General features: G+C 37.0%; 1 protein-coding gene across 4 annotated transcripts in view; it reads right to left on the reverse strand.

The window, feature by feature from the left end:
• Positions 1-3583: 3583 nt before the first annotated feature.
• LOC128246642 (transmembrane protein 209-like) overlaps positions 3584-22660 on the reverse strand; it is a 34912-nt gene continuing 15835 nt past the window's right edge. For all 4 annotated transcript variants that reach the window (XM_052964945.1, XM_052964947.1, XM_052964944.1 and 1 more), the window contains 5 exons: positions 22073-22169; positions 12170-12273; positions 7912-8026; positions 6087-6181; positions 3584-4380 (listed from right to left, as the gene is read on the reverse strand). In XM_052964945.1, the coding sequence (XP_052820905.1) occupies positions 4303-4380; positions 6087-6181; positions 7912-8026; positions 12170-12273; positions 22073-22169 (489 nt within the window). In that variant the 3' untranslated portion in view covers positions 3584-4302. The remainder of the gene's footprint in view (positions 4381-6086; positions 6182-7911; positions 8027-12169; positions 12274-22072; positions 22170-22660) is intronic.

Raw genomic sequence — 22660 nt, forward strand, 5'->3', positions numbered from 1 at the left:
CTTATCTTTCCATAGTCCCTTGGGTGCGGGGGCATTTGGCAGGGGTTTCACGAGCAGTTCGTCCCCGCAGGGCAGGGACTTTGCCCGGGCTTGGCTGGACCGAAAGTCAAAGTCCCCGCTATTCCCCGGACCTGGGGGGGGGGGCGTGGTTACAATTGACTGGTGCATAACAATACTAATTATAATAATAATAATAATAGCTTGATAAAAGAAATAATAATAGAAGAAGATGCTTGGCCATATCAGGCAAGCTCGGAACAGAACCATCTTAAAACATTAAAAAAAACGTGGCTGGGGACGAGGGTGCTGGTGAGCTAGCCGCCCAGTTAGCTATCAGATGATTGCCTTTCATGCCTCTATGTCAACGTTGTGTAGGGGAAGGCTAGCCACGGGCGCCAAGTTAGCTATCCGTTGATAGCCTATCATGCCTTGGTATCAAGGTTGTGGAGGGGGGAGGGGGCGAACCATCCAGTTACCTATCAGTTGATTGCATTTCATGCCTTTGTTTTAATGTTGTGGCGGGGGAGGAGAATAGCCGCCCAGCAAGCTATCATTTGATTGCCTTTCATGCCTTTCTCGGACTGGGTGTAAAGGACCGAATTCTTTATACTGTCCCCGAGTGTAAGCCTTCCTGCTTGGCTCGAAATTTTCGAGGCCCGAGGTATCTTCGCTGGTCCATTGGAGTTCGAGCCAACGAGGTTCGACTGTACTAAATGTTGTGGCTGCATGCTTATTAACTACAAACAAGAGGCCCAAAAGGGCCTATGCTCTACTGGCTGGGTTTGTGTGGTCAACATCACTGTTTTCGTAAAGAACCAACCTCTTATGGATATCTGAATACTGTACAAGTTTCATCGAGATACAATCAAAACTGAAGACTGTATCATGTTCGCAAGCATTTTTGTACGCAATAGCATTTTTTTATACTATCAAGGCCCATAATCTAATCATTTCAAGGCCCATAATCTAGGCATGCATGGGCAGATCTAGCTAGTTTTCGAAAGGAACCGAGCAGATAATGGATATGTAGATACTGTACAAGTTTCATTGAGATACAATTAAAACTGAAGACTGTATCATGTTAACAAGGAATTGTTTACAGGCACACTGATTTTTTATACTATCAAGGCCCATAATCTAGGCATGCATGGGCGATCTGGCTGGTTTTCGAAAGGAACCGAGCTCTAATGAATATGTAGATACTGTACAAGTTTCATCAAGATACAATCAAAACTGAAGGCTGTATCATGTTAACAAGGAATTGTTTACAGACGCACGGACGCACATACTACGTACACATTACCATCGCATAAGCTCTTCTGGCCTTTGGCCAGTAGAGCTAAAAATGATAAATTTGTTTATTTAAACAGCTGTTTATTTACCAATTCCAATACACATCCGAGTGTTGACACTTTCTTAAATGTATTAAAATATTACATAAAACCCTCTAAACACTACACGGTGTAATGTACATGGTATATGATCCCAGTCTACAGACCCAGTCACAGGTTTGATTCATGCTGCTGGCATTTTTATTCATGTTTAAATTACTTCATCATTAAACTATATTCATAAAACTAACATTTATGTTTGTAAATTGTCACCTCGGTTAATTGAACATTTTAGATTTTGTTACAATTGATTTAATACTTTAAAAAAGCTATTGTGCCTTTAAGTTTAACATTAAGTGTACATATACATGTAAGTGCATTATTCATACACCTATGATACACAGGGTAGTGATTCTTTCCAAATAGATGATTCTTTCCAAATAAATGTTTAGGTAGTCGATATTATTAACCTGAAGGGAGAGAGGGGGTGGTTCCTGTTTCATCACAAGTAGTTTTATTGTGTCGCCTGAAAAGACGACATATAGGGGTTACTTTTGTCGGCGGCGGCGGAGGTGTCGGCGGTGTCGGTGGCGTCCGCGTCCCATTTTCGCTTGTCCGGGGTATATCTCCTAAACTATTAGTGGTATCAACTTGAAACTTCATATGTACATAGATCTAATTAAGGGCAAGTGCAGTGCACAAGAACTGTTACTCTTGCTTCCATATTTTTAGAGTTTTGCCCTTTGTTATTTTTCATGCTTAAAGTTTTGTCCGGGGCATATCTTGAAGAATATAAGAGGTATCAACTTGAAACTTCATAGCTAGACAGATCTCATTGAGGGCAAGTGCAGTGCACAATAACAGTAACTCTTGCTTTCTTAGTTTTAAAGTTATTGCCCTTTGTTAATTTTCATGCTTAAAGTTTTGTCCGGGGCATATCTTGAAGAATATAAGAGGTATCAACTTGAAACTTTATCGCTAGATATATCTCATTGAGGGCAAGTGCAGTGCACAATAACAGTAACTCTTGCTTTCTTAGTTTTAAAGTTATTGCCCTTTGTTAATTTTCATGCTTAAAGTTTTGTCCGGGGCATATCTTGAAGAATATAAGAGGTATCAACTTGAAACTTTATCGCTAGATATATCTCATTGAGGGCAAGTGTAGTGCACAATAACAGTAACTCTTGCTTTCTTAGTTTTAAAGTTATTGCCCTTTGTTAATTTTCATGCTTAAAGTTTTGTCCGGGGCATATCTTGAAGAATATAAGAGGTATCAACTTGAAACTTCATAGCTAGATATATCTCATTGAGGGCAAGTGCAGTGCACAATAACAGTAACTCTTGCTTTCTTAGTTTTAAAGTTATTGCCCTTTGTTAATTTTCATGTTTAAAGTTTTGTCCGGGGCATATCTTGAAGAATATAAGAGGTATCAACTTGAAACTTCATAGCTAGATATATCTCATTGAGGGCAAGTGCAGTGCACAAGAACCGTTACTCTTGCTGCCATATTTTTATAGTTATTGCCCTTTGTTAATTTTCTTGCTTAGGTTTTGTCCGTGGCATATCTCGTAAACTATAGGAGGTTTCAACCTGAAACTTATTCCGTAGGTATATCTGATTGAGGGTTCAAATGCCACCTACACTTGAAAGTTAAATGGCAACATCATTGTCTATAAATGAATAAAATGCCAATCTAACAGCTATAATGTCGACAGTAAATAATTCGTCAGGCGACACATCCGACTCGCGGAGTTCTAGTGTCAGTTTAAAATCACAGAAAGAGGAGGGCGAGGGAGGGAGGACGGTTACTGTTTTATCACACAATTTTATTCAAGATTACAGTCATAAAACACTAAATGATGACTATGATACAATGTAGCATAATAATATAAACTTATCCTTTCTGAAAGAAGCTGAACATTCTTTTTTTATCTCATTCATTTTTACACAGAGTACAAATCAATGCACATACATTAAGGCAATACTGTCAAAATAACATTTCTATGTGTTTTCTTATATCTGTATATCCATTCTTACATGTATGTACAAATAAAATGTGTAGATTGTAACTAGAAATAGGATAATTGCTCATTTTGCCGAATGAAGCTTTTCATTTTGAACCGAAGGCATCACATTCAATGCAGACATCACATTCAACAAGATTTAGGGATGCTTACATGCATCTCTTTCTTTGCTATTCATCGTCGACACAGGCGCATAAATCAACAATAATTGTTGCCAGAGTTATGTACCTTGCTACACATTTTGCCTGTCAACACGTGTATTAAGTTTCATTTGAATATCTTGAATGGTTTAAGAGATTTTGTCAAGGTTGGCGTTTTTGCACAACGCTGACTCGTCCAATAATACTAAGGCTACCACAATACCGTGACTTTTTCTCGAGCTTTAAACTTCAATACAACCTGAATACTTATTTTTATCTTTAAATTCTTAACCATAGTAACACATTGGACAGATTGTTCAGAACATTGTTACAGATAACGTGATTATCGACATCGTTGTTAACTTTCAATCGTTAACTATTTGATGACTGCTTATATGATTATAAACAAGAACAGTTGAAACAGTTGTGACAAATCTTGTTAGAAATTCAGCAGATCACAAGTGTATCCATTAAACTTCCTGAGCAGTAATTTTGAAAGTTAACAATGATAAAGTTAACAAGGTTGTTAATTTTAACAAAACTCTGAACAATCAGCCCATTGTTTTCATTATGCAATGAAGTAACATGCACCAAAGTATTACAACTACTAGCATTTAAGTTAAGTGGGGAAAACAATTTCTGTACAGTCATTGAAATCAGACTTTATATGGCTGAACAATGTTAGACCTCTGTTTGTGAAACGAAAATCAAGCCTTAGTCACTAATGTCATTGAGTTTCATATCACACACTTATTATGGAAATTACCCTTAAATGAAGGACATTAAATATCAACAGCCTAGTAAGCCTACTCTAACATTCCATTTTCCTTGTGCTGTATGTGGTAAAGGAAAAACAGGATGGCATGGAACATGTTGTTTCTACCCTGAAGAAATACAACTGAGATTTACACATAGTAGATAACTCCTTAATATTGCGGAATGTCCTTTATCACAATTTTTATGTTGGGCAATATCGCTCAGTTTTAAAGATAGGATGGTCAGACGCCTTTATTTTATCATGAGCACTGGATAGGCATAAGTTATGAGTATTTTGTAAGGTTTAAAACTCTTATTCTAACAATTTGTGGAAATTTTGAATATAATACCTCAGGGAAATTTGAAATAAAATATCCTGTGATCTGAATAAACAAAGGGAAGTAACTCTCATAACATTAAAAGTAAGACTAGAGGAACACCTCTGCCTCACAAATTATATGTCAGGCCCTTGTTATCCCCAAACCCTTGTGTGTGCCTAGTTTCACTCCACAAAACAGAAAGAGCTATCATGCTAACAACAAGTAAAAGGGCACATACATTTATAACAAGTCGCAATTGCTAATGGTAAAATATGTAAGGCACTAGTATCTTTCATGGTTAGCGTGTACAGCCATTGTAATAAAACATTTTGATCAACATTTCCCAACATCCAAAAAGCCTGACATTTCTACTAGGCTCGAAAAATTGCACTAAAGCCTCCAGTATCAATTCAGATTTTGAACACTGAATGTGTGAAAGGTTTCAGAAGATTTCATCTTAAATTGTCAACTATTTTGAGCCACAAACATTTTACAACAGACCCTCCGAATAACCGACAGCTTGATTCCATTATATCTCCTTCAAATTCATAATGATATTACCAGGACAAGCTGTAGCTAAAGTGTACCAGTACATATCACTTTTATACACATGGCCATTCACCTCCAAAAAGGTGTTTAAATATGGGGAATTATTTAAATACTTAACAAGAGTGCAGCGGAGCTAACACCAATGCTGACCTATTGCTGATTATTAGTGAAAATGTGGCATAGGTCTACAAATATTAAACAAGAGTGCAGCGGAGCGGACACCAATGCTGACCTGTTGCTGTTTATAAGTGAAAATGCGGCATAGCTCTACAAATATTAAACAAGAGTGCAGCGGAGCGGACACCAATGCTGACCTGTTGCTGTTTATTAGTAAAAATGGGGCATAGCTCTACAAATATTAAACAAGAGTGCAGCGGAGCAGACACCAATGCTGACCTGTTGCTGTTTTTAGTGAAAAAGAGGGCATAGCTCTACAAGTATTAAACAAGAGTGCAGCGGAGCGGACTCCAATGCTGACCTGTTGCTGTTTATTAGTGAAAATGCGGCATAGCTCTACAAATATTAAACAAGAGTGCAGCGGAGCGGACAACAATGCTGACCTGTTGCTGTTTATTAGTGAAAATGCGGCATAGCTCTACAAATATTAAACAAGAGTGCAGCAGAGCGGACACCAATGCTGACCTGTTGCTGTTTATTAGTGAAAATGCGGCATAGCTCTACAAATATTAAACAAGAGTGCAGCGGAGCAGACACCAATGCTGACCTGTTGCTGTTTATTAGTGAAAAAGAGGGAATAGCTCTACAAATAACAAAGTCAGAGTTATGGACCTTGCAATACAAGCTTTTGCAGCATGTGTACCAAGTTTCATTTGAATATCAAATATACAAAATTGACAATACAGAAAATAACACCAAATCAAGAACAAAACTATTTTTTTCCTTCGAAAGAAGATGAAGTAAAAACAAATTATAATTGGAAAAACTAGTATAAAGCTATAGAATACCTTGGGCAGGTTGAACACAGTGTCTTTAATGACCACTTGGAAATGTGGTGGGTTAATGCTGGTCTGGTATAGCAGTAAGTTATCCTTCTCAAGGTCTGAAATAATGGGCACCATGGCATTTTAACAACATATTTCATTTCACGATAAAATAATAGTACTTTTATAATGCTTTTCATAATTACCAACAAAACTACTTTAAGATAGAAAATGAGCAAGGTTCAGCAATCAAGTATTTGACTTGAGAAACACTTAATACATAACTGACATTGGTAACCATTGGTAACCACAAAGGATGGGTATTGATGGAAAAAAAGTACTGCCATATATCACAATATTTACGTAGCAAACTGTTTGAAAAACAAACGAAGATCTTGTGATGAATTTATAAAATTGTATACTAATTTTCATCATTACCGTATTTCTAACTTGGATAATTTCATTCATATTTGCCAATGGATATAAATGATTAAATTCATTTTTTTTCACTAAATTGACATTTCTATGCTTTTCTAACTTTGACAAAAAAAACAAAAAAAACTAAAAATATAGATACCAGTATTACTACCACATTAATGATTATACAAGACGCCAATGCGGCAACACCACATTTAAAGCCGGATTTTTTCTTTGACGATGCAATTTTGCAAATCTAGGATTTGAGGTAGTGACCTAGTATTTTTAACCAAAAAGACCCATATTTATACTTATTGGAGATATCGTTCATACAAATAACCTGATCAACAGAAACAATTCCATTTGTGTGAGGAAAAATCAACATTTTATAATAACACCAGCTTTTCCAATAAGATCTGTCCCAGAGACCTAGTTTTTGACCCTAGATGACACAATTTATCATCTAAGATTTCATTTTTTTATGACCTCGGGAAAATAATTCCTAAGATTTGACCTAGTGACCTAGTTTTTTTTAATCTGAGGTGACCCATATTCACAAATGTTTAAGACGATATGTAGACAAATATTCTGACCAAGTTTCATAAAGATTTGACAAAAATTGATGAATTTTTAAGACCATGGACTTTTTCTCCTAGATTTGACCATGTGACCTAGATTTTGACCGAGGATGACCCATATTAAAGAACTTTCAAGATATTATTCAGACAAATATTCTGACCAAGTTGCAGACAAATATTCTGACCAAGTTTCATAAAGATTTGACAAAAAAAATTCAATTTATGACATGGAAATATTTTCCTAAGATTTGACCTAGTGACCTAGAATTTGACCCAGGATGACCGATATAGAAAATAAGCATGATATTATGCAGACAAATATTCTGACCAAGTTTCATCAAGATATGAAAAACAATGTTGAACTTATGAAGTGGAAATATTTTTCCTAAGATTTGACCTAGTGACTTAGATTTTGACCCGGGTTGACCAATATTTAAAAATATGCAAGATATAATGCAGACAATAATTCTGACCATGTTTCATCAAGATTTGATAAAAATTGTTGATTTTATTACCGTGAAATTTTTTTTCTAAAGATTTGACCTAGTGACCTAGTTTTTGACCCGAGATGACCCATATCATAAATATTCAAGATGACATGCCGACAAATAGTCTGACCAAGTTTGATAACCATTGGATAAAAACACTTGATTTTATTACATAAAATGAAAACTTTAATGCAAAATTGTTAACGCCCCCCCCCCGCCCGGTTTTTCGCCATTCCATAACCCGTAATATTTCGTTGAAAAATCCGGCTAAAAGGTGGAAAATGATAATTTGTTCCACATTTAAAAACACATTGATGAACCCGGTTGTCAAGTGTTATTAAAACATCTAAGGCTACATATCCTTACTAGGTTTGTCTGGAGTTTTGAGGAAGTGTTGGCTGGTGAACGTTTTTCCATCGGGGTACCTTAGGTCCGGTGGAAGCCGCAAATCCAGGTATGTGCAGAACATGTGCATTACCAACTGGAGGAAAACCAAAGTGTAAATCAATGCTAACGCTTGTCAGTGTCAAAACTGGGCATAACTGGACAAATATTAGAGTCTCAAAACTGGGCATAGCTGAACAAATATTAGAGTCTCAAAACTGGACATAACTGAACAGATATTAGACTGTCAAAACTGGGCATAACTGAACAAATATTATAGTGTCAAAACTGGGCATAACTGAACACATATTAGTGTGTCAAAACTGGGCATAACTGAACAAATATAAGAGTGTCAAACTAGGCATAACTGAACACATATTAGTGTGTCAAAACTGGGCATAACTGAACACATATTTGAGTGTCAAAACTGGGCATAACTGAACACATATTAGTGTGTCAAAACTGGGCATAACTGAACACATATTAGTGTGTCAAAACTGGGCATAACTGAACAAATATTATAGTGTCAAAACTGGGCATAACTGAACACATATTTGAGTGTCAAAACTGGGCATAACTGAACACATATTAGTGTGTCAAAACTGGGCATAACTGAACAAATATTAGAGTGTCAAAACTGGGCATAACTGAACACATATTTGAGTGTCAAAACTGGGCATAACTGAACACATATTAGTGTGTCAAAACTGGGCATAACTGAACACATTAGTGTGTCAAAACTGGGCATAACTGAACACATATTAGAGTGTCAAAACTGGGCATAACTGAACACATATTAGAGTGTCAAAACTGGGCATAACTGAACAAATATTATAGTGTCAAACTAGGCATAACTGAACACATATTAGTGTGTCAAAACTGGGCATAACTGAACACATATTAGTGTGTCAAAACTGGGCATAACTGAACACATTAGTGTGTCAAAACTGGGCATAACTGAACACATATTAGAGTGTCAAAACTGGGCATAACTGAACACATATTAGAGTGTCAAAACTGGGCATAACTGCCCTTCTGCCTTCAGAATTTAATGCTATCGATAATAAAGTAATTGCTTTATTCAGTTATAAAGCTTATTTTATGCTAATTAATATATTCACACTTGGTATCTATGGTAATTGGAACCTGAAACTGTTTGAGTAAACACATTTCTAACTGTTTTGGTCAAATTCATAATATTAAGGTTCAACACAGCCCGATACAATATGCCCTTTCCACCATAAGCACCCTGTCCCTTTATACAGCACACTGCCCTTTTTAAAAACTTCTCACCTGGGTGAATGTTTCAGAATACCACTGAAATTTCTCATTTGAGGGAATGTTCTCGCCCAAGTGAAGGTTTTCATCCCAGCGAGTTCTCACCCAAGTGACGGTTCTCACCCATGTGAAGATTATCACCCAAGTGAAGGTTCTCACCCAAGTGAAGGTTCTCACCCAAGTGACGGTTCTCACCCAAGTGAAGGTTTTGATCCCAGTGAAAGTTCTCACCCAAGTGAAGATTCTCACCCAAGTGACGGTTCTCACCCAAGTGAAGGTTTTGATCCCAGTGAAAGTTCTCACCCAAGTGAAGATTCTCACCCAAGTGACGGTTCTCACCCAAGTGAAGGTTTTGATCCCAGTGAAAGTTCTCACCCATGTGAAGATTCTCACCCAAGTGACGGTTCTCACCCAAGTGAAGGTTTTGATCCCAGTGAAAGTTCTCACCCAAGTGAAGATTCTCACCCAAGACAAGATTCTCACCCAAGTGACGGTTCTCACCCAAGTGAAGGTTTTGATCCCAGTGAAAGTTCTCACCCAAGTGAAGATTCTCACCCAAGACAAGATTCTCACCCAAGTGACGGTTCTCACCCAAGTGAAGGTTTTGATCCCAGTGAAGGTTTTGATCCCAGTGAAGGTTCCAACCCAAGTGAAGGTTTTGATCCCAGTGAAGGTTTTGATCCCAGTGAAGGTTCTCACCCATGTGAAGGTTCTCTTCCGAGTGAAGGTTTAAATCCCAGTGAAGGTTTTGATCCCAGTGAAAGTTCTCACCCAAGTGAAGATTCTCAGCCAAGACAAGATTCTCACCCAAGTGACGGTTCTCACCCAAGTGAAGGTTTTGATCCCAGTGAAGGTTCCAACCCAAGTGAAGGTTTTGATCGTTCTCACCCATGTGAAGGTTCTCTTCTGAGTGAAGGTTTTAATCCCAGTGAAGGCTTTGATCCCAGTGAAGGTTCTCTTCCGAGTGAAGGTTTTGATCCCAGCTAAGGTTTGATCCCAGTGAAGGTTTGATCCCAGTGAAGGTTTTGATCCAAGTGAAGGTTCTCTTCCGAGTGAAGGTTTTGATCCCAGTGAAGGTTCTCACCCAAGTGAAGGTTTTGATCCCAGTGAAGGTTCTCGCCCAAGTGAAGGTTTTGATCCCAGTGAAGGTTCTCTTCCGAGTGAAGGTTTTGATTCCAGTGAAGGTTCTCTTCCGAGTGAAGGTTTTGATCCCAGTGAAGGTTCTCACCCAAGTGAAGGTTTTGATCCCAGTGGAGGTTCTCGCCCAAGTGAAGGTTCTCACACAAGTGAAGGTTCTAAATGTACCCAAAATAATAGGAATGCGTTTAATGTCTTTGTCTAACAGCTAATAAATGCAATGTTTATAGTTCCCGACGATATATAAATATATGACGCATGTATAGTGTCATCAAGATCACACCTCTGGTATTAGGGGCCAAGCATTGTATAAACAAGACAAACGAAGAACACAGTTGTGGGCAAAAAGTTTATTAATTTATCTATTCAACAAGAACATGGAATATTTGACATTCGAATACCAAACGTTCGATCGAATATTCGAATATTCGTTCGCATCCCTAGTTCTAACCTGAGTTAATGTTCTCACCAAAGTGAAGGTTCTCATCCGAGTGAAGGTTTTGATACCAGTGAAGTTTCTCATTCGAGTGAAGGTTTTGATCCCAGTGAATGTTCTCACCCAAGTGAAGGTTTTGATCCCAGTGAAGGTTCACACCCAAGTGAAGGTTTTGAGCCCAGTGAATGTTCTCACCCAAGTGAAGGTTTTGATCCCAGTGAAGGTTCTCACCCAAGAGAAGGTTTTGATCCCAGTGAAGGTTCTCACCCGTGTGAAGGTTCTCACCCGTGTGAAGGTTCTCACCCAAGTAAAGGTTCTAACCTGAGTGAATGTTCTCACCCAAATGAAGGTTCTCACCCAAGTGAAGGTTTTGATCCCAGTGAAGGTTCCCACCCAAGTGAAGGTTTTGATCCCAGTGAAGGTTCCCACCCAAGTGAAGGTTTTGATCCCAGTGAAGGTTCCCACCCAAGTGAAGGTTCTCACACAAGTGACGGTTCTCACCCAAGTGAAGGTTCTCACCCCAGTGAATGTTCTCACCCAAGTGACGGTTCTCACCCAAGTGACGGTTCTCACACAAGTGACAGTTCTCACCCAAGTGACGGTTCTCACCCCAGTGAATGTTCTCACCCAAGTGACGGTTCTCACCCAAGTGAATGTTCTCACCCAAGTGACGGTTCTCACCCAAGTGACGGTTCTCACCCCAGTGAAGGTTCTCACACAAGTGACGGTTCTCACCCAAGTGAAGGTTCTCACCCCAGTGAATGTTCTCACCCAAGTGACGGTTCTCACCCCAGTGAAGGTTCTCACACAAGTGACGGTTCTCACCCAAGTGAAGGTTCTCACCCCAGTGAAGGTTCTCACCCAATCCAAGTAAAGGTTCTCACCCAAGTGATGGTTCTCACCCAAGTGAAGGTTTTGATCCCAGTGAAGTTTCTCATCCGAGTGAAGGTTTTGATCCCAGTGAATGTTCTCACCCAAGTAAAGGTTCTCACCCAAGTGATGGTTCTCACCCAAGTCAAGGTTTTGATCCCAGTGAAGTTTCTCATCCGAGTGAAGGTTTTGATCCCAGTGAATGTTCTCACCCAAGTGAAGGTTTTGATCCCAGTGAAGGTTCACACCCAAGTGAAGGTTCGCACCCAAGTGAAGGTTTTCATTCAGGTGAATGTTCTCACCAGAGTGAAGTTTCTCATTCGAGTGAAAGTTCTCACCCAAGTGACAGTTCTCAAATTCTCACCCGAGTGAATGTTTTTATCTGAGGGGAAGTTCTCACCCAAGTGAAGGGTCTCATCTGAGTTAATGTTCTCACTGATTGATGGTCCTCATCTGAGTTCTCTCCGAGGGAACCTGACCAAGTTAATTTTCTAACCTGAATGGAGTTGAAGTTCTCACCTGAGTATCTGTGGGCAAGTGTTCGCTCCATGGTTTCCCGTACTGGCCCCCACCACTACCTCGTTTCCACAAGAACTCGCTGACACACCCATCACTACCCAGCTCTGAAAATGTACATGGGTATTGATCCTTTAAGATTAATTTATTTTTCGCATTGCAGCCTACTGTGCTACTAGACTTTAAGGCAAGTAAAACAGAAGAATAGATGTCTACACTAAATCCTATTGATAGATAGTGGACGATCATATTGAGGGAAGGTACATGTATCACTATGACCAAAGTACAACAGATCGCGAGCTTAGCGCAAAACGGTTGTAACTAACATTTTGAAAATTGTTCAGGAGAGCATAAAAACTGATTTATTTTCCTAGTTCCTATCATTTTCACTTTTTTTTATAGTTTTAATTTTGTGTACTTTTCATGAATAAATCACAATAACACTTTGCATTCAATTTGTAAAAGAGATATTTGTAAAACAGTACGTTTTGCACAAAAAATTGAGGAATTTTCTAAATTTATTTTTGCGCAAAAGGGTTGTAACAGTCAGTTACAACTGTTTTGCCTGAACAATTAAAGATATTTCTAAATACATTTTGCGCAAAAGGGTTGTAACTGAATCTTTTTTATTAAAATTTCTTTGATAGCGTTAAGATATTTGACTTTAAAGCACCATTAATTACTTGCAATGTAAATTATACTTAAATACATCAACTGAGGATAATAGCTGATATTTTCCACTTTTTTTTGAAAATTTAGTTGTGTATCGAACATCTTATATTCTATGAATATTTTTGTTAATATACTTAGCACAAACAGGGGTTTGGGTAAAATTTTAGTTCAATATCACATTGATTATATATGAAAAACAATTAAATTATTATATATGAAAGACAATTAAATAATTAATTTATTTAAACAACAACAATATATACTGCGGTTATCTTCAACATCATATTTTAAGTTAATAATCAGCTTAATTCAAACTGTTAATGATGAATAACAGCATTTTGTTAATACAATTGTGAAGAGAATAGCAATTTCATTAACTAATTAAGATATGCATGTATATTTCTTATTTCTAGTTTTTAAGTTAAAATGATATCAAGAAACATTTTTACAAGTCATTATAGCATACTTATGACATATCAGCTCTTATAATGACGATCAATATGTACAAAATATACAAGAACTTGAAATTTAAAATAATCATTTAGCAAAATCACAGATAATAAATGAAAGCTATTTTAAAATTGACAATGACCAAATCCGGTACCAAAACATCATATCCCGATGAAATCATTTAAGGGGTAAGATATTTCCAAAGCTCATAAATATCAGACTTCCATCTTCCAGTACTGCTTTACTCAGCACAAATTCCATCTCCTTCCCCCATGAATATCAGAATACTTTCCATCTACACTAAACATCATTAACACCAGCATGATGAATTTTGTTCATATTATCATGAACACATTCTGAGGCGGTTAAAATGCATTTTCGTATAACTGATTGGGATTTGTTTTTGCAATGTTTCAATCTAAAAAATTGCTTAGTTTTGTGTTCATCTGGCATTGTCTTCATACCGTGACCTGTGAAAGAACATATTTTGACCGACATAAACTCACGACAATGGTCGCTGTCCTTGAGTGACTCCTTTTCTGTAAAATATTGACACCCCCCCCACCCAAATAATAACATGACTCAGAACGATCGTTACTGTAAATAGGTATTTAACCCCACCGAACAGAACCGACTATGTTGGTCATTTAATACGTGTGCTCTTAAGTCTTAGTAATACAGGTGGTAATGCTGCAGCTATTGCTGTTGATAATAACACTACTGCTTCTGCTATTGCCAATGTCAACACCACCGCCACAATACCACCGTCAGCACCACCACAACCACCACCACCGATGATGATGATGATGATGATGATGATGATGATGATGATAATGATGATGATAATGATGATGATGATGATGATGATACCCCTAAAACTACTGCCGCTCCTGCTGAATAGTTGTTGTTGTTGTTGCCACTTCTACAACAACAGCTACTACTATTCCTTCTACTAACTATCATATAACTTCGACTGATGCTGCTAATCTTGCGTTAATCAACTATATGTTGCTGTGAAGGAATGAACTAAGCTTTTTGTATCAATGCGAAGACCCTTCATTTATCTATTTATAATGAGCTCAAAGTACAATGAACCCTTAAAGGGACTGTACACCAGATTCGCACCAAAAAAGTTTTCTTCTGTAACGAATCTCAGGACAATTATCTAATGGACTGTGTTACGCTTTATCATAATTGTAAAAAAAGTACCAAAATGTAAAAAAAAACTGTGTCGGAGACCGGGTTCTTCAGTTAGTAAGTTTCAATGCATTGTACACATCAATGCCAAGTTTATGTCAGTTTTCAAAAAAATTCTTTTTTTTCGCTATTTTATAATACGGAGTATAGCCCCTTTAAGCAGATTTTCGACATCCACAGATAAACAACTCCCCGGTATCATTTTATTAAATATACATGAGTCATAACATTTTGAGCCGGAAGTTGATAAGTTTGACTAGGGTTTGTGATTCTATTTGTTCCAAAAAACTTCCTCACGCCGGCCAAATTCTAAGAGCCTCTTATAGAACAATACCGTACTCAAGTTGTTAAATTAAACGACTTGATTACGGTATTGTTCTATAAGAGGCTATTAGGATTTGGCCGGCGTGAGGAAAATATTTAGCTGTCGGGGAACTAAGAAATATAGTTAGTACATTTGTTATGTACTTGATGTTTTCAATCTTTAAACATAATTAAACATAATAACAAGAGTGTGGTTTAGATAGTTAAATATTGCTATCAAGGAGATTGTTCATAAACAATATCAAAGATGTAATGCTTAGCTTAGTTAATTAATAATTATACTTTTTATAGTTAAGAAAATCATGTCAATACTTAATAATAAACTATTATTGAATTTTTATTTTTATTTTTGACAAGTGTCGTAATAAACAAAATGAGATGAAGCGTTAAATCTAAGAACCATGCACTATAGAAAGATTTTTCTGAAAAATGACCAAAATTAAGGTGTAAAAAGGTGAAGTACGGTAAATACATTCAGAAATCCAACTCTAATATTGTCAACTTTACGTACATACATTTCGTAACAAATGCTTTTCGTACCCAAATCACATTTTTTTCAGGGAAAAATAGGTTAGGGTCGGCGGGAAAAAATAGGGTCGGTCGGGTAACCTGAAACAGACCTATTTTTTTATTTGGCCTTATCATTGACAACATAGTACAAAACAGTTACGTTACCCACTACCCACATGAATGTTATCATTGACAACATTGTACGGAACAGTTACGTTACCCACTACCCACATGAATGTTATCATTGACAACATTGTACAAAACAGTTACGTTACCCACTACCCACATGAATGTTATCATTGACAACATTGTACAAAACAGTTACGTTACCCACTACCCACATGAATGTTATCATTGACAACATTGTACAAAACAGTTACGTTACCCACTACCCACATGAATGTTATCATTGACAACATTGTACAAAACAGTTACGTTACCCACTACCCACATGAATGTTATCATTGACAACATTGTACAAAACAGTTACGTTACCCACTACCCACATGAATGTTATCATTGACAACATTGTACGGAACAGTTACGTTACCCACTACCCACATGAATGTTATCATTGACAACATTGTACAAAACAGTTACGTTACCCACTACCCACATGAATGTTATCATTGACAACATTGTACAAAACAGTTACGTTACCCACTACCCACATGAATGTTATCATTGACAACATTGTACAAAACAGTTACGTTACCCACTACCCACATGAATGTTATCATTGACAACATTGTACAAAACAGTTACGTTACCCACTACCCACATGAATGTTATCATTGACAACATTGTACAAAACAGTTACGTTACCCACTACCCACATGAATGTTATCATTGACAACATTGTACAAAACAGTTACGTTACCCACTACCTGACATGAATGTTATCATTGACAACATAGTACAAAACAGTTACGTTACCCACTACCTGACATGAATGTTATCATTGACAACATAGTACAAAACAGTTACGTTACCCACTACCTGACATGAATGTTATCATTGACAACATTGTACAAAACAGTTACGTTACCCACTACCCAACATGAATGTTATCATTGACAACATAGTACAAAACAGTTACGTTACCCACTACCCACATGAATGTTATCATTGACAACATTGTACATAACAGTTACGTTACCCACTACCCAACATGGATGTTATCATTGACAACATAGTACAAAACAGTTACGTTACCCACTACCCACATGAATGTTATCATTGACAACATTGTACAAAACAGTTACGTTACCCACTACCCACATGAATGTTATCATTGACAACATTGTACAAAACAGTTACGTTACCCACTACCTGACATGAATGTTATCATTGACAACATTGTACAAAACAGTTACGTTACCCACTACCCAACATGAATGTTATCATTGACAACATAGTACAAAACAGTTACGTTACCCACTACCCACATGAATGTTATCATTGACAACATTGTACATAACAGTTACGTTACCCACTACCCAACATGGATGTTATCATTGACAACATTGTACAAAACAGTTACGTTACCCACTACCCACATGAATGTTATCATTGACAACATTGTACAAAACAGTTACGTTACCCACTACCTGACATGAATGTTATCATTGACAACATAGTACAAAACAGTTACGTTACCCACTACCTGACATGAATGTTATCATTGACAACATAGTACAAAACAGTTACGTTACCCACTACCTGACATGAATGTTATCATTGACAACATTGTACAAAACAGTTACGTTACCCACTACCCAACATGAATGTTATCATTGACAACATAGTACAAAACAGTTACGTTACCCACTACCCACATGAATGTTATCATTGACAACATTGTACAAAACAGTTACGTTACCCACTACCCAACATGGATGTTATCATTGACAACATAGTACAAAACAGTTACGTTACCCACTACCCACATGAATGTTATCATTGACAACATTGTACAAAACAGTTACGTTACCCACTACCCACATGAATGTTATCATTGACAACATTGTACAAAACAGTTACGTTACCCACTACCCACATGAATGTTATCATTGACAACATTGTACATAACAGTTACGTTACCCACTACCCACATGAATGTTATCATTGACAACATAGTACAAAACAGTTACGTTACCCACTACCCACATGAATGTTATCATTGACAACATAGTACAAAACAGTTACGTTACCCACTACCCACATGAATGTTATCATTGACAACATAGTACAAAACAGTTACGTTACCCACTACCCACATGAATGTGATCATTGACAACATTGTACATAACAGTTACGTTACCCACTACCCACATGAATGTTATCATTGACAACATTGTACAAAACAGTTACGTTACCCACTACCCACATGAATGTTATCATTGACAACATTGTACTAAACAGTTACGTTACCCACTACCCACATGAATGTTATCATTGTCAACATTGTACTAAACAGTTACGTTACCCACTACCCACATGAATGTTATCATTGACAACATTGTACTAAACAGTTACGTTACCCACTACCCACATGAATGTTATCATTGACAACATAGTACATAACAGTTACGTTACCCACTACCCACATGAATGTTATCATTGACAACATTGTACAAAACAGTTACATTACCCACTACCCACATGAATGTTATCATTGACAACATTGTACATAACAGTTACGTTACCCACTACCCACATGAATGTTATCATTGACAACATTGTACATAACAGTTACGTTACCCACTACCCACATGAATGTTATCATTGACAACATTGTACATAACAGTTACATTACCCACTACCCACATGAATGTTATCATTGACAACATTGTACATAACAGTTACGTTACCCACTACCCACATGAATGTTATCATTGTCAACATTGTACTAAACAGTTACGTTACCCACTACCCACATGAATGTTATCATTGACAACATTGTACTAAACAGTTACGTTACCCACTACCCACATGAATGTTATCATTGACAACATAGTACATAACAGTTACGTTACCCACTACCCACATGAATGTTATCATTGACAACATTGTACAAAACAGTTACATTACCCACTACCCACATGAATGTTATCATTGACAACATTGTACATAACAGTTACGTTACCCACTACCCACATGAATGTTATCATTGACAACATTGTACATAACAGTTACGTTACCCACTACCCACATGAATGTTATCATTGACAACATTGTACATAACAGTTACATTACCCACTACCCACATGAATGTTATCATTGACAACATTGTACATAACAGTTACGTTACCCACTACCCACATGAATGTTATCATTGACAACATTGTACTAAACAGTTACGTTACCCACTACCCACATGAATGTTATCATTGACAACATTGTACATAACAGTTACGTTACCCACTACCCAACATGAATGTTATCATTGACAACATTGTACTAAACAGTTACGTTACCCACTACCCACATGAATGTTATCATTGACAACATTGTACTAAACAGTTACGTTACCCACTACCCACATGAATGTTATCATTGACAACATTGTACGGAACAGTTACGTTACCCACTACCCACATGAATGTTATCATTGACAACATTGTACATAACAGTTACGTTACCCACTACCCACATGAATGTTATCATTGACAACATTGTACGGAACAGTTACGTTACCCACTACCCAACATGGATGTTATCATTGACAACATTGTACAAAACAGTTACGTTACCCACTACCCACATGAATGTTATCATTGACAACATTGTACAAAACAGTTACGTTACCCACTACCCACATGAATGTTATCATTGACAACATTGTACAAAACAGTTACGTTACCCACTACCCACATGAATGTTATCATTGACAACATTGTACAAAACAGTTACGTTACCCACTACCCACATGAATGTTATCATTGACAACATTGTACTAAACAGTTAAGTTACCCACTACCCACATGAATGTTATCATTGACAACATTTTACTAAACAGTTACGTTACCCACTACCCACATGAATGTTATCATTGACAACATTGTACTAAACAGTTACGTTACCCACTACCCACATGAATGTTATCATTGACAACATTTTACTAAACAGTTACGTTACCCACTACCAACATGGATGTTATCATTGACAACATTGTACGGAACAGTTACGTTACCCACTACCAACATGAATGTTATCATTGACAACATTGTACTAAACAGTTACGTTACCCACTACCCACATGAATGTTATCATTGACAACATTTTACTAAACAGTTACGTTACCCACTACCCAACATGAATGTTATCATTGACAACATTGTACAAAACAGTTACGTTACCCACTACCCAACATGAATGTTATCATTGACAACATTGTACAAAACAGTTACGTTACCCACTACCCACATGAATGTTATCATTGACAACATTGTACTAAACAGTTACGTTACCCACTACCCACATGAATGTTATCATTGACAACATTTTACTAAACAGTTACGTTACCCACTACCCACATGAATGTTATCATTGACAACATTGTACTAAACAGTTACGTTACCCACTACCCACATGAATGTTATCATTGACAACATTTTACTAAACAGTTACGTTACCCACTACCAACATGGATGTTATCATTGACAACATTGTACGGAACAGTTACGTTACCCACTACCAACATGAATGTTATCATTGACAACATTGTACTAAACAGTTACGTTACCCACTACCCACATGAATGTTATCATTGACAACATTTTACTAAACAGTTACGTTACCCACTACCCAACATGAATGTTATCATTGACAACATTGTACAAAACAGTTACGTTACCCACTACCCAACATGAATGTTATCATTGACAACATTGTACAAAACAGTTACGTTACCCACTACCCACATGAATGTTACCATTGACAACATTTAACTAAACAGTTACGTTACCCACTACCCAACATGAATGTTATCATTGACAACATTGTACAAAACAGTTACGTTACCCACTACCCACATGAATGTTATCATTGACAACATTTTACTAAACAGTTACGTTACCCACTACCCAACATGAATGTTATCATTGACAACATTGTACAAAACAGTTACGTTACCCACTACCCACATGAATGTTATCATTGACAACATTGTACTAAACAGTTACGTTACCCACTACCCAACATGAATGTTATCATTGACAACATTTTACTAAACAGTTACGTTACCCACTACCCAACATAAATGTTATCATTGACAACATTGTACTAAACAGTTACGTAACCCACTACCCAACATGGATGTTATCATTGACAACATTGTACTAAACAGTTACGTAACCCACTACCCAACATGGATGTGATCATTGACAACATTGTACTAAACAGTTACGTAACCCACTACCCAACATGAATGTGATCATTGACAACATTGTACTAAACAGTTACGTAACCCACTACCCAACATGGATGTTATCATTGACAACATTGTACTAAACAGTTACGTTACCCACTACCCAACATGGATGTTATCATTGACAACATTGTACAAAACAGTTACGTTACCCACTACCCACATGAATGTTATCATTGTCAACATTGTACTAAACAGTTACGTTACCCACTATCCACATGAATGTTATCATTGACAACAATGTACATAACAGTTACGTTACCCACTACCCACATGTTTTTTACAAGATGTACAGAGATGTAGCTAGGAATATGAGCCTGGTTTCAATTAAGGATTACAATGTCAATGGTCCATACCCCCAATTTCTGTATCATCACTGCCTATTTTCCGAAGCTGTGAATTGACTACCCAACATGGATGTTATCATTGACAACATTGTACAAAACAGTTACGTTACCCACTACCCACATGAATGTTATCATTGACAACATTGTACAAAACAGTTACGTTACCCACTACCCACATGAATGTTATCATTGACAACATTGTACAAAACAGTTACGTTACCCACTACCCACATGAATGTTATCATTGACAACATTGTACTAAACAGTTACGTTACCCACTACCCACATGAATGTTATCATTGACAACATTTTACTAAACAGTTACGTTACCCACTACCCACATGAATGTTATCATTGACAACATTGTACTAAACAGTTACGTTACCCACTACCCACATGAATGTTATCATTGACAACATTTTACTAAACAGTTACGTTACCCACTACCCACATGAATGTTATCATTGACAACATTGTACGGAACAGTTACGTTACCCACTACCAACATGAATGTTATCATTGACAACATTGTACTAAACAGTTACGTTACCCACTACCCACATGAATGTTATCATTGACAACATTTTACTAAACAGTTACGTTACCCACTACCCAACATGAATGTTATCATTGACAACATTGTACAAAACAGTTACGTTACCCACTACCCAACATGAATGTTATCATTGACAACATTGTACAAAACAGTTACGTTACCCACTACCCACATGAATGTTATCATTGACAACATTGTACTAAACAGTTACGTTACCCACTACCCACATGAATGTTATCATTGACAACATTGTACTAAACAGTTACGTTACCCACTACCCACATGAATGTTATCATTGACATATTGTACATAACAGTTACGTTACCCACTACCCACATGTTTTTTACAAGATGTACAGAGATGTAGCTAGGAATATGAGCCTGGTTTCAATTAAGGATTACAATGTCAATGGTCCATACCCCCAATTTCTGTATCATCACTGCCTATTTTCCGAAGCTGTGAATTGATGGCGTCAATTTCCCGTGATAGTTTCACCATTATTGTATTGCCGAGCCACTGGAAAATAAAACATTGAGGATTCCTTAAAAACATTGGTTAGCGTGGTCTTCATACAGTCATTTACTTAATCTCACTCTTGGGCATCTTCATACAACTTAATATAAAAGCAGCTGTGTGGCACGTACATAGACAGTGCAAGTTGAAAACAAACAAGAGCTATACAGAGTAAATGCCAAAATTGTTTGTTCTGCTCTTTTTTCACTTGAACAATTGGCATAACTCAATTTTTTTAATAAACCCAGAGTTTTGCTCTTTGCTTTTATGTGCATATTGTCTGTCAGTGCTCCAGCTATGCCTAAATACCAGGGGGAGCGCCCTGCTGCCCTTTTATAGCCACCTTCTTCCCTTTTACTACACCCAGCTGTGCCCTTTTGTTTGTCAGGGCTGCCTTTGATGAATATTAATATGATAATATGTATTATGTTTATATTTGTATCCTTGGCTAGTGACCTTAAGTGGAGTTCAAGTGATTCAAGTGATTGTCAATA

The sequence above is a fragment of the Mya arenaria genome, chromosome 9 (genome assembly GCF_026914265.1).
Source record: "Mya arenaria isolate MELC-2E11 chromosome 9, ASM2691426v1".
Lineage (NCBI taxonomy): Eukaryota > Metazoa > Mollusca > Bivalvia > Myida > Myidae > Mya > Mya arenaria.